The sequence below is a fragment of the Aptenodytes patagonicus genome, chromosome 5 (genome assembly GCF_965638725.1).
Source record: "Aptenodytes patagonicus chromosome 5, bAptPat1.pri.cur, whole genome shotgun sequence".
Taxonomy (NCBI): domain Eukaryota; kingdom Metazoa; phylum Chordata; class Aves; order Sphenisciformes; family Spheniscidae; genus Aptenodytes; species Aptenodytes patagonicus.
Window position 1 is genome coordinate 69,092,332 of NC_134953.1, and position 22,811 is coordinate 69,115,142.

The 22,811-nt window shown below is 39.9% G+C and overlaps 1 protein-coding gene across 8 annotated transcripts in view; it reads right to left on the reverse strand.

The window, feature by feature from the left end:
- The window catches only part of ST3GAL3 (ST3 beta-galactoside alpha-2,3-sialyltransferase 3), a 194,364-nt gene that overhangs the window by 144,264 nt on the left and 27,289 nt on the right, over positions 1-22,811 (reverse strand). For 5 of the 8 annotated variants that reach the window (XM_076340374.1, XM_076340373.1, XM_076340375.1 and 2 more), the window contains exons 3-4: positions 4,950-4,997; positions 2,812-2,946 (exon numbers count right to left, since the gene is read on the reverse strand). The exons of 1 other annotated variant lie outside the window; for it this stretch is intronic. In XM_076340374.1, the coding sequence (XP_076196489.1) occupies positions 2,812-2,946; positions 4,950-4,997 (183 nt within the window). Of the gene's footprint in view, positions 1-2,811; positions 2,947-4,949; positions 5,001-22,811 lie in introns of those variants that run through there. 2 more of the 8 variants (XM_076340376.1, XM_076340379.1) reach the window with 2 other exon arrangements.

Sequence of the window (22,811 nt, forward strand, 5' to 3'; positions counted from 1 at the left end):
AACATGGACTATATAACTCCTTACAATTTTTTTTCCTAATAAAACTATAGCAACCTCCAACGGTAGAAAAGCAACTGACTGCTTTAAGCTGAGTTTATGAAAGACTCCAGTAGGAAGATGAAAAATTTCCTCCTATGAACTGCACATGTCCTTTTTCTTTTCCCAGGGAGTCATCTGTTTAAAGCCACACTGCAACTTTTGCTAAATAAACAGTTGTTTCATTTACTACCACGTATCTACTTGGCTCATGGAGTTAATGCTGGCCTAGTGAATCTTCCAACATATTCTTTATTTTAGTAATTGTATCGTATTTCCTAATAAAAGTCAAGAACAATATTAACAAAACAGTAATCAATATTGGCTTTTAGTGACTTACAAGATGTACTGACTTGATGCAGAGAGATGCCACATGATAGAGAAAAATCCCATTAAAATACTTTTATTCTGAGGTATTCTTTGAGCATTGGCATTTGCACCTCAACTCATTCATAGCTGTATTTTCAATTGGAGGAACAGAGCATTAATAAGAAGACAGATGATGATACTGAACATGCTGGCAAAGTCACCTAAGGACTACGCAACCGATACATAACAGCCATTGGCAAAGATTCAAGCAGCTCCCACAGTCTACAGCTCAAAGAAATAAAGAATGAAGTAGAACTTCATTAATCAAAAATGAAAGGGAAAAGCATTTTTGCAGAATAAAGCCACTAAAGCCAGCAGAAAAAAAAAATATAATCTTTCCCATTTATTTTCTACTTTACAGGAACGCAGAAAAATGCAGCATAATAAGTTCACCTCTCCTTTCCCATCACTTCCACGCAGCGTTAAGACAGTCAGAAATGCAATTTGGGGGGGAAAAACAACACAAAAAACCCAACACACTAGAACCACATCAGCATAAACGTAAATTAAAATTGTTTTCCTCAAACCAAGAACATCTACCAGAGCCTCACAAATTCTATTAATTAACATACTATTGAAATTCATTACCGCTAACCTAAAAATCTGGAAAAGATCAGAGTTTGTAATTGTAGCCACCTATACTACCAGATTCTCATCGAGAAAGCCGAAGAACAGCAAGTAATCTTCTGCAAGTCACCAATGTTTTTCTCTCATGCTAGGAATCTGTCACTATTCTACCATTTTGATACCCGATGATTTCAGTTGTATGCCTATTCCTGGCCTCCATCCATACCACTCTCCATCCAAAACGTAGGAAAGTAGTCACCAAATTCACTCTGGAGTTTTATTTAGGAGGACAGACACAGGGTGGTTCTCATCCTTCACAAAATGGTTATCTGAGCATCTTCAGCAGCTGAAGGAAACAGAGGAAGTTTCCTTCATAGTTCTCACAGCTTCTCCCAAGACAGTTAAGGACTTTAGCATCAGGAATTACTAACAGCAAACTCCTAAATAAGCACAGATTTAACCTCTCTGATGATTACTCCACTATCATTGTGAACTCAGCATCTGGAAACATTGTCTTGCATGTGGGCTTTCACAAGCACATGAGCCGCAGCAGATATGCTACTCTAAACCAAATTTTAAAAGCTCCATTTTCTTTGCATAAGTCAGCCAAACATTTGATAAGGGTTAAAAGTTAATTTGAAAAGAAAAAAGCAACAACAACAAAGTTAAAATATTCAGTTTGAGCAAGACCTAGATAACACTTGGTTGCTTGAGATGTTAGAACTATTGCATTTTAAGCCTGCAATGAGAACAACTGCTACACAACTGGTGGCCAGTACTACAAACAAAACATGTCTAACAGCAGTGTAAGCCTACAGCCATAAGGTATTTAGAACCTCAACGTTTCCAACAAGCACATTAGCAGATGGGGAAGTTGCACGTTCAATGCACTCCTATCCTAAGGAGGCCTAGAGAAAAAAAAATTAACTTGCTTGCTCTCAGACACAGGAGGTAGAAAAAGTCTTGAACAAAAATAGCGGGTGTATAAATCAGACTTTCAAGGTCCAATGTTTGATTTGCTAGCAACAAAGTAAAACACAGCAACTAAAGAGGGAAGGAAAAAAAAAATTAGGAGTACTAGCCGTCTATGGCAAGCAAACGAAATCTAGGTCTCCTCAAACACCCTGCGGCCTGCTTAATGTTTCCCAAGTTCAGGGCATGACACTCCCCTTTCTGAAATGGTTTCAGCTGAAACACTGGCCTAGACATCATCAAACATTTATCTTTGCTGCTCAAACTTTATCTTTCAAGGGAAGGGGCAGTCATGAAGAGAATCACAAAAACATCTGGACTTGTGAAGGCTAGACCACAGCATGAACCTCAGACAGTTCAGTCTCGCTCCAAGCATATTTGATTCTCATGTCCTCTAAGCTAATAATCTCCTATGAAGCAGTACTTTAAGGCTCCATAGCCAGATGATCTTCTGAACAATCAGTTCAGAAAGTTTATCCAGAATAACCTAGAGAGTGTTACTAATCTGAGATGCATAAGGACAGATTTCCAGTCTCCCTGAAAACAGATTTGCATGTGGGACAAAGAGTTAAGGGGAAAACCAAGATAAGGACAAACAGTCAATTCAAATAAAATACAGAAGCTGCAAACAAGACATTGCCCTTCACATGGCACAATTAACAATTACAAAAGAGCAATTCTAAGCAGCTGTGTAATATGCAAATGTAAGTCAATGAGTACTAGTTTTATGCAGCATGAAATCTTAACAGGGAGACTATTATTCACAGCTATTTAATTCTGACTAATACAGAAAAAGGTCTATGTATTTTTATGTTTCAGAGTATGTAACTTTAGTCCCTTCTTACCCCAACCTGAAACATCACCTACTAGGAATGGCTGGGCCTGGAGCTGCCATTGTTTCTTTGGGTTCTTTCTGGGCTCTGTCTTTTCCTGGGTCTGCAGCAAGGTGAGATGGGATGGACAGCGGAAGCACAATAGCCACAGTTTTTCTCTCTCTCCTTCCTGTTCAACAAGGAAAGCTATCCCTCAGTTGGATAGACATCACACATCTTGACATCTTATTACACATATCAGTTCAGAGCAAGTTGAAGTTTGCAGCACAGCAAATGCAAAGTACTAAATATGAAAGCAATAAACATACGGTTCTCTTGGACATTTCTGAGCCTCCCTTCTCAAATATATGAGTTTTCTTCATATTTCTTTAATGAAGAAATTCAATCTTGTTGCAGTGGAAGCATTTACAAAAGATCGAATTTTACTGTCTTACTCCTAACCAATCCAAGCTTGAGTTGCAATATATAAGCAGAACAAAGACCAGTGCTTTTAAAACAGACCCAGACAGTCCGTTGGCTGACATTAGCTTGTCTCCCACCCTCCATATGAAGAGAACTCCAAAAGACACAGAGCAGTTGGAACTATTTTTCATAACTGAGTTTACCACCCTATTGGTAGTATCATAACTCAACATTTATGACTAACTCCACAGATACCCTGCACTGGAAGCTATCCACAGGGTTAACTGTTTTCACATCAGTTAGAAGCCAAAATAGTATTAGGGAAAAAAAAGTCTGTAGTAGGTAATATTTAAAAGTTTTACTCCAGGACAAATACTGGTCTTAGCTGTACCAACATCAATCCAGCATAACTCCAGTGTAGGTATGCTGATTCAGACATACTCAGCTGTAATCAAAATATTTCCCTGAATTTTACTCACAGATTTCATATCTCAAACCTATGCAACTTCTTCCCTGCTTCTGCAACTAAAGAAACCATCACCCAATATAGAAGGAAGCAGGCAACAACAGGCTTCAGTTATGACTGATATTAATTAGTAGAAGGGAGTTAATAGAGGGTCTCTTCCTCCTTAAACACAACAACATATCCACTCTGCACTCAGCACTCTAGAGATACTCCCGTATCAGGCCATGCACCACAGTAGATCCATTTAAAGTTTTAGAGAAGATGCAAAGAGAGCAGAAAGCATTTGGGGTGTTGTAAACAAAGCAAGTTACTAATGCTAGCTTGGTGGTTAGTAAATCGGAAATCTGTGTTCAAGCTTTGCTGTTAGTGTCAGGCAGCAGGCTCTCTTTCAAACTGTGCAGGCAGAAGACAGGTGCTATGTTGGAAGGCAGCACATCACCCCTGTCAACCTAAGAGGAAAGGCTAGTAAGCAAGATAAAATACAAAACCTTCACTTGGATTATTTTTTCTTTTCTGCAAGACAGTAAATACACCTATCTTTTAAGTGTTAAGGGGTTTTAAGTTAAGAGTAATTCTTAGCCTTTCCCTTGCATATATCATTATACATACACTGTAAACTGAATTTCATCAAGTATCGTGCTCACTATGGTGTGCCTTGGCTACAGCTTGCTTATTACACACAGCCAAATGGACAGTTACTGGTTTCATGAAGTGCCCCCAACAAAAGAATTTTTGACTTCTGGTTCAGTTTAATTGAAGGCTGTGCTCAGGTTCCAAAGGAAATTAGATTGGGCAGGATTTGCCCTGGGATTTGATAATGCTGGTCAATCTCCACCAAAAAAAAAGTTTCCAGGCCTATTTGTTTAGCTATGACTCTTTCACCTTCTCCTTCCTGGAAGCATTCCTGATGTCTTTCCCCAAATAACTCAACTGTTTGTTTAGCTAAGAAACTCTCCTAGTAGCATGGAACAGTTTTCCTTCAGCTGGTGGGTGACATCATCTTAATGCCTTTCACATGAGAAAAGAAGCACAAACCGCACCACTAACGCATAACGCATGTAACGTGTCCAGGTCATCTGCCTTGCTGGGTAATGGAAGGGGTCCCACATGTTAATCCTCATGTCGCACTAAGACCCTTAATACTTCCACTACACTTAGGAAAGGAGCTATTTACCCACTTTGGCTAGATGGTTGATTCCCACAAAAGTCTGACTCAGTGACCTGCCTCCCAACATGGCTACCATGTCCAATTAAGTAGAAGCCTTGTCATGAGGTAGGAGATAGAGAAGAAGGCAATGTTGTACCTGAGCCTATTGTATGTCCAACGGAGTCAAAGGAAAGAACCACTGAATCTGTAACACAAGAGTACAAGTTCATTTTCCCCTTTTTCTTAGCACCATTTCTTGCCATAACATTATCTTGTTATTTTGCTTAAATAGCTCCTTACCCTCCCTTCCACCAGGAAGCAGAAGAACTTCTTCACCAGCCAGACAAAACAACAGACATCTAGCAAAGGCAGAATGCTGGAGTATGCAACAAATCATGATGTCATTACCCAATGAAGTAGCTACAATTTATTGAAAACAATTTCATTTTATGCCCAATAAGCTTGGTTGACCTTACCAACACTGAATCATAATGTGCTTGTGACTGCTAGACTGCAGAGCTTTTTCTTCTCAAATGTATTATCAATATTTTGTGCCCACTTAGGGGAGTCGCCTGTTATGATCAGCTCTTCCCTGACACTGTTTGCTAAGCCAAGTATTTTGTGCTCCTTGCAGTTCTCACCATGTTTTCCACATCTTTACTCACACTAGTGGCTCCCCAGCTGGATGCATTTCAATTTATCAATATCCTTCACCTTTGTACTGTATGCAGCACACGTGCCAAGTAACAAAGCAAATATAAGCTCTCTACTTGATATCCTTTTATTTTGACATCTGGGGATCACAATAGCGCTTTTACCCATGATCGCAATGACAACTCTTGCTCACCAGTTAATGCCAGATACTTTTAGTCACTGTTTCATATGATGGGGCACACTTTTCTTCAATTGTGGTTTACAGTTCCTAGTTTTTATACATGCAACTTGATATTTGGGAACATAGAAACCCTTATTGCCTGCTTGCACTTAGCTCACCCCATGATCCAGACCCCTTTACTAGTCATTCGTTTTCCTCATACACCACTCTCCCAGCCTAGAAGCTGTTTGCAAAAATTTATCAGTAATAATTTGACATTCTGTTCCAAGTGGAATTGCAATATGGTACCATGCTCAATGGCGGGGGGAGGGTCCAGCTTTATTCTTACTTGAGACAAATCAACACTTATTTTGGTAGTAAGCCTCCTGGTTTGCCATCCATTTTGATGCCAATCCCAACTGAAGGATAAAATCTACTGAATTCTACTCCACCACCAGTGGAGCAGAACTGGGCCCAGAACTTAAAGACAACTTGTCAATGGGTAAAACACAGCAAAGAACAAACCACCAATGATAGGATTAATAATTTTATTAATGCCTCAGTGCAAGGCAAAAAGCCCAAGCACAATCAGATTTAGTGTGCTGAAAAGAAGTTAAGCTCCCACTGCATCACCTTACATTTGGGCAGGCTACAATTGCAGACATTGACAGTTACCATGCTTCAGCTAACAATAACTTGACATAGGACCGAGCCCTTGGCTTTTCTATACTGTACATCATCCTCGTGCTTATTTTCCAATTCTTACAAATTCAAAAAGAAAGTGCTAATTTTCAAAATAAACATAGTAAAACTGTTCATTTAACTGGATTTAGAACAAATTAAAAAAAGCAGGTCTGTGCTGTCCCAGATCCAACACTATGGTAGTAACATTAAAAATATATATATTACTAGTCTCAAAACTTATGCCAATAAAAATAAAAATCCATCTGGACTTAACAACTGTATTTCCTCTTTTGGGAATAAAATTCAGACATCTTTATATTATTCTAAATAGCAAGGGGTTTAATTCATTTTAACTGCGTTAAATTCATCTGCCATCAATTAATTCTGAAGTATCTCTGTGGGGTTCTACTTTTAAAAAACTGTTGAGATTTTTATCAACATAAAGTATTGCTTTGTAGTTAATGCCAAATTTAAATGTTGTTCATTTTCCTGCAATATATTTTGCATTCAAACACTGCGCATGAAATATTAGGACTTATCTAAGAATGGCTGAAAAGCATTGCAAGCACCAAATTAATACCATTATAGCAGCCCACAAAAACAGTATAATGTTTCATTCCCTTAACTGAGAACATTATCTTCCTCATATAAACAAAAAAAATTACAAGAAGAGTAAGCATGGGAACTCCCTTTTCCAGTCCAGTCCTCCATGTGACTATTAGTTTCACAGTTTCAACATCATATTCACTGTGAATAACCTGTATGACAGTCAATTCCCCCTCCACCCCCTCAAATAATTTCACAAACCATGGATCTTTATTAAAACACTGTGTTTATTTCTGGCATTAACACTTCAAAAGGGAAGAAGCTATAAACTTGAAAAAGGCTGAGAAGATAATCACGTGTCACCTTTCTTCCACCCAGACAGCTATTCTCATTCAGCCAAATTCAGAGCTACAGGTTATTTTTGTCAGAAGCTGATGGAGATAAGCATTTCTTTGAGACAAGCCAGATATATTTGCAAATACACCGAGTCCTGCTTCCACTAACATAAGAAAAGTTTCTTTGCTTCCAGCTTCAAATCTCTTCCAGTCATCGCTCAGTTCAAAATCCTCCCAGCTTTCTAGACTTTTTTTTTGCAGAGACAAAGTGGCTGCTCAGTCTGTGCCCAGTGCCTTCCCGTAAGCCCCTGAGTCTGCTCTACCTTTCAAAGGCAATCTTCAAAGGCTCTATCTTTCAAAACTTAATAAGACACAATGTGAAACACACCCACTTATATGCGCCCTTGCTTTAGGTGCCAAGAAGCATTTCTGTCCGAACAAGCAGTCCCTAACCTTTCAGCTACCGACTTCCATATAGCAGTTTAAATCTTTTTTCTCCTGCCTTCTTAACGGACGAGCAGCCTTTATGCCCAAATCATGAAATCTGACACCCAATAACTTGCCAATACGCACAGCCTAAGGCTGCACACACCACAATGCCAGCCTTTTACATCTGTTTTCATGTTAGCTACAGTAATTTTTTCAGTGGCTACAGCAGTTTAAAAAAGACAAGGAAAAAAAAAAAACAAACACAAAAACAAGATACAGCAAAATCCAAATGCAATTCTGGATCTGATCCAACCCATCAGAAGCAAAGACAGCAGAAACACTCACTTATTTAGAAGGCACTCAGTACCAGGAATAACAATGGTTAAGACCTCACCAGCCAGACTGCAAAGTTGCTTTGGGTCACTTTGTGTCAACTTTGGGTCAAAGTTGCATTGGGACCTGTGCTCTGGGTCACTTTCCCCTCCCACCCACCATCCAGCTAGAGCATCAAAAATTGGATCAACACATGAATCTGCTCCATCATCCCCCCAAAAACAGTGCTGTGCAGGGCTACCTGAATATGCTCCATCACAGCCCTTTTGAAGTGTGGAGGAGTGCCATATGAGATCCCTCTTCCAGAAGAGCTCACTGCTATGGAACAAACACAAGGATCCCGTTTGGTTCAGGAACCAGGAGCTCCAAGACAGACTGTGCAGAGAGGCTCAATGCTGCTCTGGGAAGAAGTTTAAACTCTGTTCCAACAATGCTCTATACTGGACGTAGAGCTGAACCTGCCTTTGAAGGAACGCAACTGGATTTGCAGTTCTGTCCTGAAGTAAAAAAATCCTGCAAATCTGAGGTGGCTACATTTGTTGCTGCACTTACATCACAGTCCAGATAAGCCACCCAGGTACGAGGATTGATTGTATTTCAAGGCAAGGGATGCACTTCAAGTGTCGCTGACCCCTTATCTCTTCACACGCACACACCCCCTTCCATTCCAGTGTCCCTCATCTTAGGACTCCTGCAAATCCTTCCTCCTGTTTGTTTTGTTAACCACGAGCTTTCTCAGGGCCTCGATAACTCTGCACCACACTCCACTGTCCCCACCACAGGCAAATTAAATTACTCATCTTGCTGCATATATTGTGCACCTTACATCTAGGCATTTCTGGACACTAGATAACTATTTAGCTGCTATTCCTTACAGATTGCCATATCTTTTCCACTACTCTAGTCTCTGAACTGAAAAATAAATGAAGATTTGGGTCTTCATAAAGGATCGATGATCCTGACCAAAATGCAGATTTGTAGGAGGCAGAGAGAAACAAGGCCATGTTGGAAAACACCTTGAGTTTCATACTCCAAGAAAGAGATATGGACACCATAGGATAAACATTTAATATCATGCATGGGTACTGCACTTGAGAGATGTGTGGAAATAGCTCTTAAAGCCCAGTTGTGTCAAGTTCCTGAAATCCCGTAAGAGCAAATACATGGACCAACTTCCAATGTAAATACTGTCCTTGCTTTGATTTCATCATTGATGAAAATGCAATATACAAACTGAAAACAAGCAGTGGCAACACAGAATGAGAACAGCAAATATAATCCACATTTAATCAACAACTGTAAATAACCTGTATGTTTACCTAAGTGCTGTTTCAGAATTTCAGTTAAGACTTTTACAGTAAGTCCCTCTGAGAAGCCACTAACTTTTTTGGCTTTTTACAGATTCTCCCTGCAAGGATTTGTCGGCATTTGTCTCATCCTATTGGAAACCAAAGAAGCTGAACCAATAACTTGTCTTACCCTTTTTCTCATCTTTTTTTTTTTTTTTTTTTTTAAAAAAACCAAAGCAAAACCAGACTTTAGCAATAAACCAACTTCCCCGGGGGGCGGTGGGGGGGGGGGGGGGGGGGGGGGGGGAATCAGTAAAAAAAAAAAATGATTGCATGCTGCTTTGGAAGTCGTCCTGAGAAACCACAAACCATCAGTCCCACAGGAGTTATAAGAGTTTAATAATAAAAGCTTAACACAGCCTCGATACCACATACCATTACAGTAATACGCTCCACAGACCAAGCCAAACAGGAAATACAATAATACATCGCAACAGAAAGCTGTGATTTGGCACATCCTCATACAGACTCAAGCTCTGAGGTCTGCATTGCTTTCTTGTATGCATGATCGCTGTTAAGTTTCTCATTTCATACCCCTGCTCTCCAGATACTCCAATGGACTCCTACAGAACTGCAACCTATATTTAACAACATTTAATGTAATTTCTACCTCCGGAGCTTGATCAGAGACCAGATATCCTGCAGAGCTCCATCACCTGGACTGGGGATGGCAACTGCAGTAACAACATTAAAGAATAAAATTTTGATTCAGAGTCAGAATGAAAAGAAAGATTTTAGGTGCTGCTTTTTTACCGCAGAATTAGAAGACCATCCATAAAGAAATGGGTCTGTCATTCAGCTGTCTCCCTTTTTCAGCTGAGTACTGAAAAGGATAGGATCAAACATCCCAATAGCCATCAAAATTTATTTTCTATTTGAGATCAATATTCTATAACATGACATATACCAGAGAAGGAACACTTAATGCACAAAACTCTTCATAACTTAGTGACAAAAAGGCCAGTAATAACAAAAAACTATCCTTATGTTTCATCTAGTCAGAAAATGAAGCTTACAAAAGCAGTGCCACTCTCAGAAAATATGCTACTGTCGGGATTCATTTGGCAAGATCGGTCTCAGAACATCCCCTGCCCCAAAGGAAAAATATTTAGGAAAAAAACCCACTCTTATCATGACTACGCAACATTCTGGATAATTCTTATATCCAAGGAATTGAAGGGTACTAAATCATTTCAGTTCTATTCCACAGAGATCTCACTTAGATACCTAAAGCATGAACATCCTTCCTCAGATTTGGTAAAAGACAAGAACAACTGCCTGCACTTATAAATTACTTGACAGGGCATCCTTCACTTCCTAATACTTTGTTTTACTTGCTGAAGACAGATTTAGGGAAGAGCTAAGTAATTTATTCAGTCTAATGATAAAAGCCATCCTACTAATTTATTAAGTATCCTACTTTTGCATTAATGTTGCATTCCCCCCCAGGGCTTGGTGTATTCCATTTTACTAAGCTCTTTCTTCTATAGTGCAACTGATTTTCCTACTTCTCCACCTTTTTCTTAACACAGTAAGATGGCTCTGTGTTAAGAGCACTGGTCACTACAAGAACATCTTCTGTACCATGGCCTCAAGGATGCTCTGAGTTACTCATATTCTTTATTCAAAACTCAAGGCACTAATTATGACATCCCCTATGCACCACTTCACAAAGCACCAGTGAAGGTCAAAGGAAACATATAAAAGACCACTCTTACTAGTAATCTCAGCTCCTACATACGTACTCCGTGAAGAACAATCAGTAGTGTTCCCATGCTTAGACACCACAAGAAGTTACCATCTCAAATGTATTGTTTGAGCAGCGTTATTCTAACATTTTCAGTATCTAAGATGAGGAATATATAAAGACGACACACACACAGCACAGGGACACTTCCTAATCACAGATGTGCAAGCTAAGAGCAGTAAATACAGGGACTGCAAGTTTTGGCAAGCAAACCATATGAAGAGTTTCAGTCCAGTGCTGTCTGCAACTGATAGGAGACCCAGGTTCAAAGTTCAAACTTATTTCCTTTATGGGAAGGGAGAAGTCACTTAGCAACAGGACACATCTGAATGTAAAGAACGCTTCCAATAAACTCTGGATTTTCTACTTTAATAAATTGTCTTAAAACAAGGCTGCACTACAGCATTTCTGTTGCACTAAATTTGAATGCCTGTCCTGTGTGCCACCTGGCTATATTTCTATTGGTACAGAGATGAGGGAACTGGCTGGTGCTTGTTTCAATATAACGTACTGTGGGGAAGATGCACCCTCATTTGAGAATGCGTATCATTGTGAAATATCGTAAGAATGGAAAAATTTCATTCTGATCTAAATATTAATTCACTCATGCACTGTACAAAGTTGAAAAGTTTCTGCATTGTTGCTCTAGCCAGCACCTCTTTAAATAGTACCCTCATTTATATAGTACTAACTTTTTAAGCGTACAGTACTAAAGTAGGCCATGCAAGTTTTCTCTCCATTTCTGTGGTTGACCCAACAACACGCCCTTTTTATTGACAGATGACTTCACAGCCAAGCTTAGAGTTGAACCCAAATTCCTTGGCCATCCACTCTGCCCAGACATCAGATCCCTTTTTTGTTTCAGCCTGGAGCCAGCCAGTTTCCACACTGAGAAACCGGACACAGAGCGATGAGGCTCATGTACAAGCTCTGCCCCAGGGAGCACAGACAGCTGGTTCAGAGCTCATCTCTGCAAACTCATGGCCAAACTAAAGCACAGCCAACATGCGTAATCTTGCTATAACCTGTGCAACCCTGAACAAGTCCTTTGATGAAATTAAGTGTTTCTCATTTGTAAAAATAAACAGTCTACTTTTTTCCAAAGACCCTTGGAAAAAAAGGCTTGAGAGCTAAGAATGGATATAGCGAAGTATTGTCACTTGTCTCAGTAAGTTTATGTGGCATCAAGATCTACTGGTTACATTGTAAACCACAAAGTAATTCTCTATCAGCTCTCAATTTCCTGTCATTAAATTGAAACTACAACTCTCTTAGTGATACAGAACTTGAAAGATATAGTAATATTTCTTTAACGAATTTTTATGAATTTCATGGAACCTAACCAACTTTTACACTTGCTGTTGTGCGCACTGCTCCTTTTCCATCAGGATGTCCGTAATGAAGTGGCAAATTAACTAAGCAAGAAACAACAATCATGTTCCGAACAGATGTATTTTTAAAATGTTCTGAGCATGCCAGTTTTCTTTATTCTGCAGTGAGTGAACTGAATAAAAAGATGTGGTATCCTGCACCAGCTGGCAAATGCTTCAAAAGGATATTACATTGCTATTGTCTTCAGCAGTGCCCAAATAACCATTTGGTAGCAGGAAGGGCTGGTATGTTTTGCTTGTAAGATCAGTATTTATTTGGATCTGCTACATAACTTCGCAGTGCCAACAAAACTCGGCACAAGGACAACACGGTGCTTCACTCCGAGCATCTGGTATGTGTAGCTCCTCGGTTTCCATCACAGCTCCCCATTCCAGGGGAAGGCCAACAGCACCGACCTCGTAGATTGCTCTTTCCAGAAGAGACGGACAAACAATCCCCAAATGCAAAGGAGAAGGAGAGATCCAGGTCCTGCAGAAGTTCAATGAAAAAATACTTGGCTTTGAGGAACACGACTGTAGAGAAGGTACAGATTTACCATAAAGTCACAAAAACAAACAGGGCAAACTGTACCAATAAAGCTGGTATCTGAGAGGTTTTTCTCTTGACAGAGAGAAATCCTTTAATTAATCCCAAGCAGATTCTCAGTATTTTAAGGAGCTCATGTCCTCCTAAGCCAAGTCTCATATTTTGGTTTCAATTATTATTGTAGCACTAAGTCAGTCACACACCCAAATTCCATAGCGGAACATGCAATAAATTACAAAACAGTAAAACTTCTCTCTTCTAAGCTTACAATCCATGTGGCAAGACAGAAAATGGATATTGGCAGCTGGGGAATTACACAGGAACAAATGTGAAAACGTGGGTCAGTAAGATAGTACCAGCTCAGTTCAAGAACATTTTCTTGAGCATCAGTGGTAGTACCAGTCTTAAAGCAATATGAAGTGAAACTGTATTTTGTTTCTGAATAAAAGATTCATCTTTTCATCAAGAAATACAGTATTTGTGCACTCAAATGTAAAGCACTTGCTTTAGGTTCAGAATATGTATCTTCTTCTGAATGTGTATCTCCAGCTAATACTTCAAAATTATGAATCTTTAACACATTTATTTTAAAAGGGTCACTACTAGTGTTTCCTAGATAATCTCAGTAACAAAACAACACTGCAGCTGTCTGTAATTAAAATTAACAGCAAACTTGTACATTGGATATATCAGGGGGCACACTGGATATATCAGGGGGCACAAGGGAAATTGTGTTTAGATTTACCTGTGTATGACTGTTGGATCTATTAGGAATATTTAGAGGATAGACCAATTTAACCACTGACATGACTTAAGACAGAAAACTACTGAATCAACGGTAAATCTTGTTATTCTGTGTGGAATGTGTCTAATAATCATTAGTATAGCTATTATTTAGTTCAAACAAGAATACTGGACAGGAGGGTTACAGATCACAACTAATTTTTTTTTAAATTTTTTTTTTTTTTAATTAAATCATCTAACAACACTCATTTGGACATAAGCCTTTGAAAATACTCCAATACGTCATTTGCAAACTAAGGGCCAGACTCAACAGAATATTTTGGTGATGCAAAACAGATGTAAACAAAAATTAATTGGCCAATGCTCTCTGGTTGCTTTCAATCAGACTTCAAAAGGTGCAAATTGTTCTTAAAGTATTTTGTAAAGTAATTTTAACCTAATAATACTTATTTATTTCAATCATTAGAAAAATGTAAATAGCATGCTCCCTTCAGTTTTCTTGGTTAGTGCTCACACATGTAATTTCCACATACCTTTTGGAATAGCAAGCAATTTCCATATCAAAACCCCCTCAAAACTTCCAAACATTATTACTTTTTACTACATACTAGCAGCTTGAAACTACGAAGAAAGCAAAATGAATGCAAAATACCCTTAAATTTTCCTTAAAAAAAGTTCAGTTTCAAACTAAAGACAAATATGTTAAAATTTCTTGATTGGGTTATTGCACAGCACTGGCACAAGGAAAATGAATTCTGTATTTTCATAGTACAAACAAAATATATATTGTTACCTTAGAAATTATAAAATACAAAGCATTAATAATTAGAAATAAATTGCTTTACTCTTGTAGTATTTTTATTGAATATGGACATGGGCTTTTGACCTTAACAAAGCACAGGCTAAGAACTGTATTAGTGACAGTGTCTTAAACTTACATACACTCACACAACTGTCAGAGAGCTCTGGACGGCTGCTGCACATTATCTTTGTTTTACATAAAGATACCTACATGCAATTAATGGCAATTAGGACAACTATCTTAATAGCCTGGTCTTGTTTTTATGCCTACTGGAGCCATTCAATCTTTTTTTTCTCCCTCTCCCTGGTATGGAAAAAACTTTTTCCGTGTGTTGGTTTTTCCAAGCTAGCTCTCCGAAACCTCTCCTTCCTCAAAAGCAGAAATAAAAATACTTCCATCAGGAAACTCACATTCTTGAGTTTGTTTGAAAATTATCTACTACTTATGATATTAAGCCAGTGTTCAAAAGCCTCCCAAAACCTTAAAGCACACAATGTCTGGCCCAGCTGCCAGACTAACTGCCAACAAGTTCGTACGTACAGCTTTATAGTGACACTTCTCATCTCTCCTGTGTCTGTGCAGGACACAAACAAAGAACAGGAAGGAGTAAGGTACAAGAAAAGTGTATGAGCGTAAACCATCTCCTGAATACAAGTGCTTTATAGGCATCTTCTCTAGAAAATGGCAATGTTCTACTTTCTTTTGCATTACAAGGACCCAGACCATTTATTAACATGAAAGGTGATACTGAACAGAAAGTCTGTTGGATCCATTTTTCACTCATGTTTTTTGCAGTTTGGGGCCAAGGGGAAGTTTGGGGATTTTTGTTTGGTTTTTAACAGCATTGCCACAACTGATTCCAAAATCCGAAGAGGTTTCTGGCCCATCAAATCCTAAAACTCATTAAGTTTCCAAAACATGCACTAAAATTTGGATTTGAGAGGCCCTACACAGTACATGATTTTATAGGTAGTAGATATATACAGAGAGACCAAGCGTATGTTCTTTCAAAGCCAAATATCTTGAAGAGCAGCTTGTGTGCCTTCAGCTAGTCTTCACCTTCCAGCCACACTAACTGGTCTACAAAGGGCATTACGTCTACACAAAAGCCTTGCATTGTCCTAAACCAAACAAACATTGACACATGCAAATCTGAAATAAAGATGTTCCAGAAGTCATCTGTGCATCCTAGAAGGATGCCAAAACCAAATGCTATTCTGTTCCCAGAGGATCTGCTTGACTATGAAAGCTCCCATATTCAGAGGAAAAAAAAACAAAAAACCAAACAAAATCCCCCAAAACAAAAAACCAAAACCACAGTAACTTTGAACAGTGAATATATAGAGTCTCGTTTCCTATTATTTTCTTTTACAGAAGTGTTTGATTTGAAGAAAAATAATTGGTTCATCAAAACATCCAGGGATGGACTACATACTGTCAGTAGCACCTCATTTCCATGTGCAGAAATTGCAGGACAATGAAAAATTTATTCAAAGAGCAGCTGAAGCGGAAGTTGATCATCATACCACCCAGCCCCTGGACAAATACAGCTGGAGATGATCTAAACAAAAAGTGTTCCTCCTATCACACCACATACAAAAATACAATGAATCCCTTTAAATTAGCACTTGGCAGAGAAACAAGCCAGTGAGAAAACAAGCTTCAAGGCACCCAGAAGGTTAAATACTAAGAAACATTGGTTCCAGTCTAGGATCAATGGAATTAAACTGCTGAGCGCCTAACTAAATTGCTTCACCAAGCAAGCCTTCTTTAAAAAAATAACTCATACTGTAGTTTCCAAGTCAGCAGTGGCTAAAAGCACAACCAAGCTGCCACTCCCCCAAGGAGAGAAAGGACTAAAAAAAGAGGCCAGTCTCACCTCCAGCTACAACATTTACTGTTGAAGGATAAATTGTGTTGAAAAGATCTGTCAGAAATGAAGCTTACAGTGATACAAAGCTCGTGTGCAAAACTTAAATAGGCAGTAAATTACCAGAGAACTGCATGCAGATGAGGGGTGTGACCAGGCTCATCTGCTATACTGCATCCGAAAATCTTGGGTGACCCTAGTTGGGAAAGCCACAAAGTCTCTTGCATGTTTGCAACAAGCAAACATAATAGATAACATTATTATTTATATTATATGGTGGAACAATATTGAAGGAAAGAAACTAAAATTTTACAAGTTCAGTAGAAAGGTAATTACAGATGCCATTCCTTTTGTTTGGTCACATATATTCACACACATTTTTCTCAGATCTGCCACAATGCAATGTGCGATGATCTTATGTTGTTCAGTTATGCCTCTGAAACACCCATATTAACTTTGCTCTTTCAAGTGGCCACGTAGATTTTCAGGACTTGCAGGGCCCCTGGAAAAAAAAACAAACCAAAACAACCCACCCCAAAAACTGAAAGCAAAAAACAACCGAGATCAATGGACTACTGTAATCAAACTATCAAGACAAGGGAACAGCTTGCTTATAAACAGTAATCCAGCATCCAGCAGTACCAGCATCACTGAAACATCAAGTGGGTTTGAAGAAGATCATGTGAAACTGCCAACTCTACTTCACCAAAAGCTGGAACTTCAGAAATTGAGAGCTGCCAAGAGCAACTCCCATTCTTAAATTAATTCAATTTCCACAAAGAAATCCCACTGTAATCTCAGAATGACCAGCATTCCACGACAAACCCCATTCCTTATTAGCATTTCCAGCCACGTGCTGAAGTATGCTCCCAGCCAGGATTTCACAGGCTCACTGGGATTCACAAATTTTAGAGTTTTGCCATTTCTGGATTACTCCACTAGCAGAACTCCTTATAAAAGGCAACAGTCATTTTATTAACCTTATTCTAAAACAGCTGCCTCATCTAACACAACTTCATTTGACTGGCAAAAAAACCCAACAGCTTGATGTTGGCAGGTCTGGGATCAATTCAGAAATGGAAAATGGCCTCCTCTTGGTTTGTGACAAGCCATCAATGTAGGCAACTTTTTGGCCGTAAGTTTGACTGTGAAATTGCCTGCACAACTCAACAGATGATAGGGAAAGAGAGGAGAGGATTATGTGAAGGGAGACAGCGATGAGTAGGGCATTCTACGAATAAAGAACATTGCAGAAGCCTAAGACAACAGTTCACAAAACACAAAAGACTGCTAGTCATTCAGAGAAAGCAAACTGTATGTTTCTAAATGGCTTAAGCTGTTGGTTTTTAAAGTCAGGGTTTGGTTGTGGGGGAAGGGGTTCTTTTGGTTTTGTGAAGTTTTTAAACTTTAATAAGAGAGCATCTTTCTCAGGCTGGATAACCTTGACATTCTTTCTAAACCATACTAAAACAAACATGCCCACTAATTTTCCCAAACCAAATCAAGTAATGGCAACACTAACCATAATAGATGCTATTCAACGCAATACACAAACCTGAGCATCTCAAGGCCAAGGACTCCATATGGAGAAATGCAAGCCAAAAGCAGGATTTAGGGCCAACTTCAAAATTGCACATATGGAAGAGAACTACAACCACCTTAAGATCCTTACTGCATTCAAGCAGGCAGTTATCACCAGCTCCAGGCCCACAGACACTTGAGAGAAGGAAATGAGATTTATCAGTTGCAGCAGACCACTTTCCCACAGCTGGTTTTAATTAAGCTAATTTAGTGGTATGACTAACAGCAAGCAGAGCCTTCTCAAATCATTCGGCAAGTATTTTTGCCAGCACTTCACCATCTGTGCTGACCAGGAATACTGGATACTAACTAAGATGTTATTCTGCAGTTCTGTCTGAGGTACCGCATTTAAGAGTGGTATATCCACTCCCCTTAAATATCAGCTGGTACAGCCACTGCTCACAGGTAACCGGAGCCACCACTTACAGGTAACCAGGTATGGGGAGAAGATGCAGAACTTGAAGAAAGGTACCGGACAAACTCCACTGAGAAAACCACTCCTGAAAAGGCAGCTGGATCACTTGCCAGAATCCCATTATACCTTGGCCATACCCATGCTACGTGAAACTTATTAATGACCATGTGGATATTGAACAGATTTTGGAGCTGTAAGAAACATAACAGCCTATATAATTCCTAGGCTAGTTGTGCAGTCAGCTCCTCTAGGCCAGTTTTTCTTTTGTGGATACATACAGGATAGGATAGCTTTACCATGAAGAAATGCTTTGGATTACACCATGATCTCAGAACAATCCAGGGCACGGCTAGACTGTGCAAATTTAAGCCCCATTTCCAGGCACATGCAAGGGGATGGAAATGGGTCTAGCAAGAGGAGTCATTTTAGTGACATCTAACTAGATGGAAGTGTTTCGAAGGTAAATCTGTGTCCAGCAATTGGAATCAGAGAGACTAATGGCATCAGTACATCAGACGACACGCATAAGGAACTGATGTATCAGTAAATATAAGTTAAGAACATGCCAAAAGAAAGTATAGCCTTCTGCAGGAACATTTAGCACTTATGCAGACCTGGCCTGTCTGGTTCACTCAAGGTATGAATTTCAGATACAAAAATCTCTCGTTCAGATTAAAACATGTGACCTAGCCTGCTCACCACAAATGCAGGCTGAGGTATTAGTGCTACTGATGCTCGAGCCAGGGAAATCACAGAACCAAGCCTTAAGTCACAACCAAGGCAAAGGAAACAAGGCAAATTGCAGGATCATAAGTCTGGGCTTCAGGAGACCAGAATTCCGCCTATTCAGGGACCTGCTTCAGAGAAACCCATAGGATATGGGACTGGAGAGAAGACAGGTGCAGCAGAGTTGGTTGACTTTGAAGGATGACCTCCTCCAAGCTCAAGAATCATCCAGCCCAATGTGCAGGAAATCAAGCAAAGGCACCAGGAGACCTGCATGGATGAGCAAGGAGCTTCTGACAAAACTTACACATAAAAAGAATGCATACAAGAGGTGGGAGCGGGGTCAGGTGAGCTAGGATGAATATAGAGACGCTGGCCTAGTATGCAAAGACAGGCTTAGGTTAAAGCCTGCCTGGACTTGAAAATGGCGAGGGACATGAAGGGCAAGAAGAAGCGCTTCTACAGGTAATTTAGCAGCAAAAGTAAGACTAGGGAAAATGTGGGCCTCCTGCTGACAGAAAATATGGAAAAGGCCTGGAGAAATGGGCACAGAGATCCCATGAAGTTCAGCAAAGGGAAATACAAAGTCCTGCTCCTGGGAAGGAATAACTCTATACCATACAGGCTGGGTGCCAACCTATTGGAAAACAGCTTTGCAGAGGTGGACCTGGGAGTCCTGGTGGAGCAGCTGAACTGAGCCAGCAACGTGCCCTGGTGCCAAAGGTGGCCAACAGCATCCCAGGCTGCATTAGGCAGAGGGCTCCCAGCAGGGCGAGGGAGGGGATCCTTCACCTCTGCCGAGCATTGGGGGGACACAGCTGGAGGGCTGGGTCCGGTGCTGGGCTCCCCACTACAAGAGAGACTTGTTGGAGCAAGTCCAGTGAACTAAGATGATTAAAGGATTGGAGCATCTGCCATATGAGAGGCTGAGAGAGCTGGGATTGTTTAGCCTTGAGCAGAGAAGGCTCAGGAGGATCTTAGTAATGTAACCTGATGGGAAGGAATAAAGAAGGCAGAGACGGACTCTTCTCAGAGGTGCCCAATGAAAGGACAAGAGGCAATGGGAACAAACTGAAAAGCAGGGAATTCTATTTAAACATAAGAAGAAAAAAAAAACAATTGTACTATGAGGGTGAAGATCTCCAGAGGTGCCTTCTAGTCTCAACTATTTTGTGATTCTGTGAAACACCCTTGTTCTAAATCAGCATTGCTCTGAGGGTTTTAGTGCAAGTACTTCCCCTCATGTTAGACTGATTCAGAATAAATGAAACACAGGGGAGTCAACTGCAAAAAAGACAAACCTTCCAGTCTGCCAGTAATGCTATGCCAGGCAAGAAGTCTTAAAAACGCATTTCAAAGTGAGAAATTAATTTATCCCGAGTTGAGCACAGGATAAATCTAATAACTATAAGGTTAGGGTTCACTTACAAAGAATTTCCTTCCCAGGATAATAAAATGTATTGTTACGGCTACTATTTGAGTCCAGGAGTGAAAATCCAAGAATGATCCTGTTGAGGTCATGACTATTACCCATAATAAACTGTTCTTTACTACTGGCTCTCACAAGAGGAGCAGCCACTTAATTACAACAGTGAGCAAACTGGAGTGTTCTGGCCAGGAATTACCCAAATTAGCTCGCAGGATCCAGGCAGTTTCTCTGCAGTTGTTCAATATACTCAGCGTGACTGAAGTGTCCTGCACTGACAATTTCCCCCATCAAATTTTACCCATCAGAAGATTTCAAGCAGATGGATTATTAATGTCCCACATTCTGCTAGTGAAAATTTAAACAGTGATGCCACAGAAGGCACAGCTTCACAATGCAGCCCCAAACAGCCCCTGAACCCATTCCCCCATGTCCCTTCCTTTGAGCCATCACAAAGACTCCCCTGGTTGAAAGGTCAAACTGACAAAACACCTTTCCCTTTTGGTTTTCTGCTGTTTTAGAGTAGGCTGGCATTGCTTGCCAAGCAATCAGTTGAACAGAAAAAACTGGCTCAAGGTAAGCAGTAGAAACAAGGGGTAGGGTTGAAGCAAAGAACAAGTGATGTTTCAAAACACGTTTATAACCAGTGCTAGCAGTGTTTCCTGTAGCCAAAGCCCAAAAGCACACCAATACCTTTCTATCTACTCCTTCTCCATCTTGGCTCAACCCCTACCAGACATCTCTCTTCTGTTTCCTGCTCCTAACTGACTCCATCACTAAAAGCTACCCTACCATCCCAGAAACATGCAGAAGAATGAAGACAGATTGGGAAAACAGTTATCAGGGACCTACGAATAAATTTCTTTCAAGCTTGTCTACATAAGGTCTTCTCCCAGTGAAATCACACTGTAGTACCAGTAAAATTATCCATGTGGACAAGCCATAATGAAAGGTAGACCCAGCTGCTGAAGAACTTGGGGCTTCAATGAGTTTGCTACTGTATCTACTATATCTTGTACTTACAAGGGGTCTTTTCTGACATATGGCTTAAATCAGTTTGCCAAGTGGAAAACTTTACTCACAAAGTAGTACTTTTTGCCAGCATAATATCAAATAAGCCCATATTAAGATTTCCAACAGCGTAAGTATGTTACAGTACAGTTAGAATACGGCAGCGACCAAACTGAAGGTATCTCACTCCCATCGGGATTACCAATTCCAACCCCAAATTAACACCAACCTCAAGGTGTACTTACACAGTACTTTGGCAGCAAAGCAAAATTAAGGAAATTTTCACACGCTGTGCGGCCCAGGACATCACTGCACTCCCCCCAGCATAGCTGTGCCAAGACAACTGCTCACAGGGTGTGTGGAGGTTGTAAACCAGATCACTGAAAAAGTATGGGACAAAAACCGCCAAAAATACTCCTTAAAAATGCTACTATGCAGTTACTTACAGCAGATTTGCCACCAAAATCAACATACCATGTAACTATACCCTCAGAAACTTAGATTTGGAAAGCTCAGGTCCTTTCCACAGAACTGAAATGATCCCTGGCAAAGCGGTAACATTCCTTAAAAGCAGGTCTTAAATAACTGCACACCTGTTGACATTCAAATAAAACACAACTTTGTGGTGAACAGCGGCCAGAGACTATGTAAGAATGTGGTAAATAAAACAGAGGAGAAGAGATTGTTGTAAGGCTGTCCAACAAAAGAGATGGAATAATTGCAACTTTGTCCCCAAACCATTACTGTTCTTTTTTATACTTTATCTCCAGAAGAAAAACTCTCTGCAAAGCTGTCCAGCATAATCAACGCCTCAATCTAGAACAAAGAAGGAACAGTCTTTCCACAACACTGAAGGAAAAACAAGCTATATCAGAAGACACATCTTTGAAGCACTTTTTGTGACAGCAAAAATAATGAGAAAACATTCATACTTAATTAGGGGATTGTCCACAAAACTACTTAGTAAATCCATAAATGGATGGGATGAAAATGAGGCGGTGACCCAAAGATGACTATGTAATAACATGTCAACAGTTCCAATGACCAATATATTAGGAGGGGGGAAAAAAAAAAAAAAAAACAAGCTCCATGTGAAAAAAATCGTTTTTTATCTTACACCAACAGTACCCTCTACTGTTACAAAGCAGCATAGCATAAGATGAAGCCCAGCCCTGACCATTAAGAACACCAGATGCATCAAGAACACCTACCTTGCTTTATTCATTAACTACCTAGTATCCTGTAAAGATGTTCGAAGTTTGTCGTTTCTTCCCACTACAGAGCCAGGTT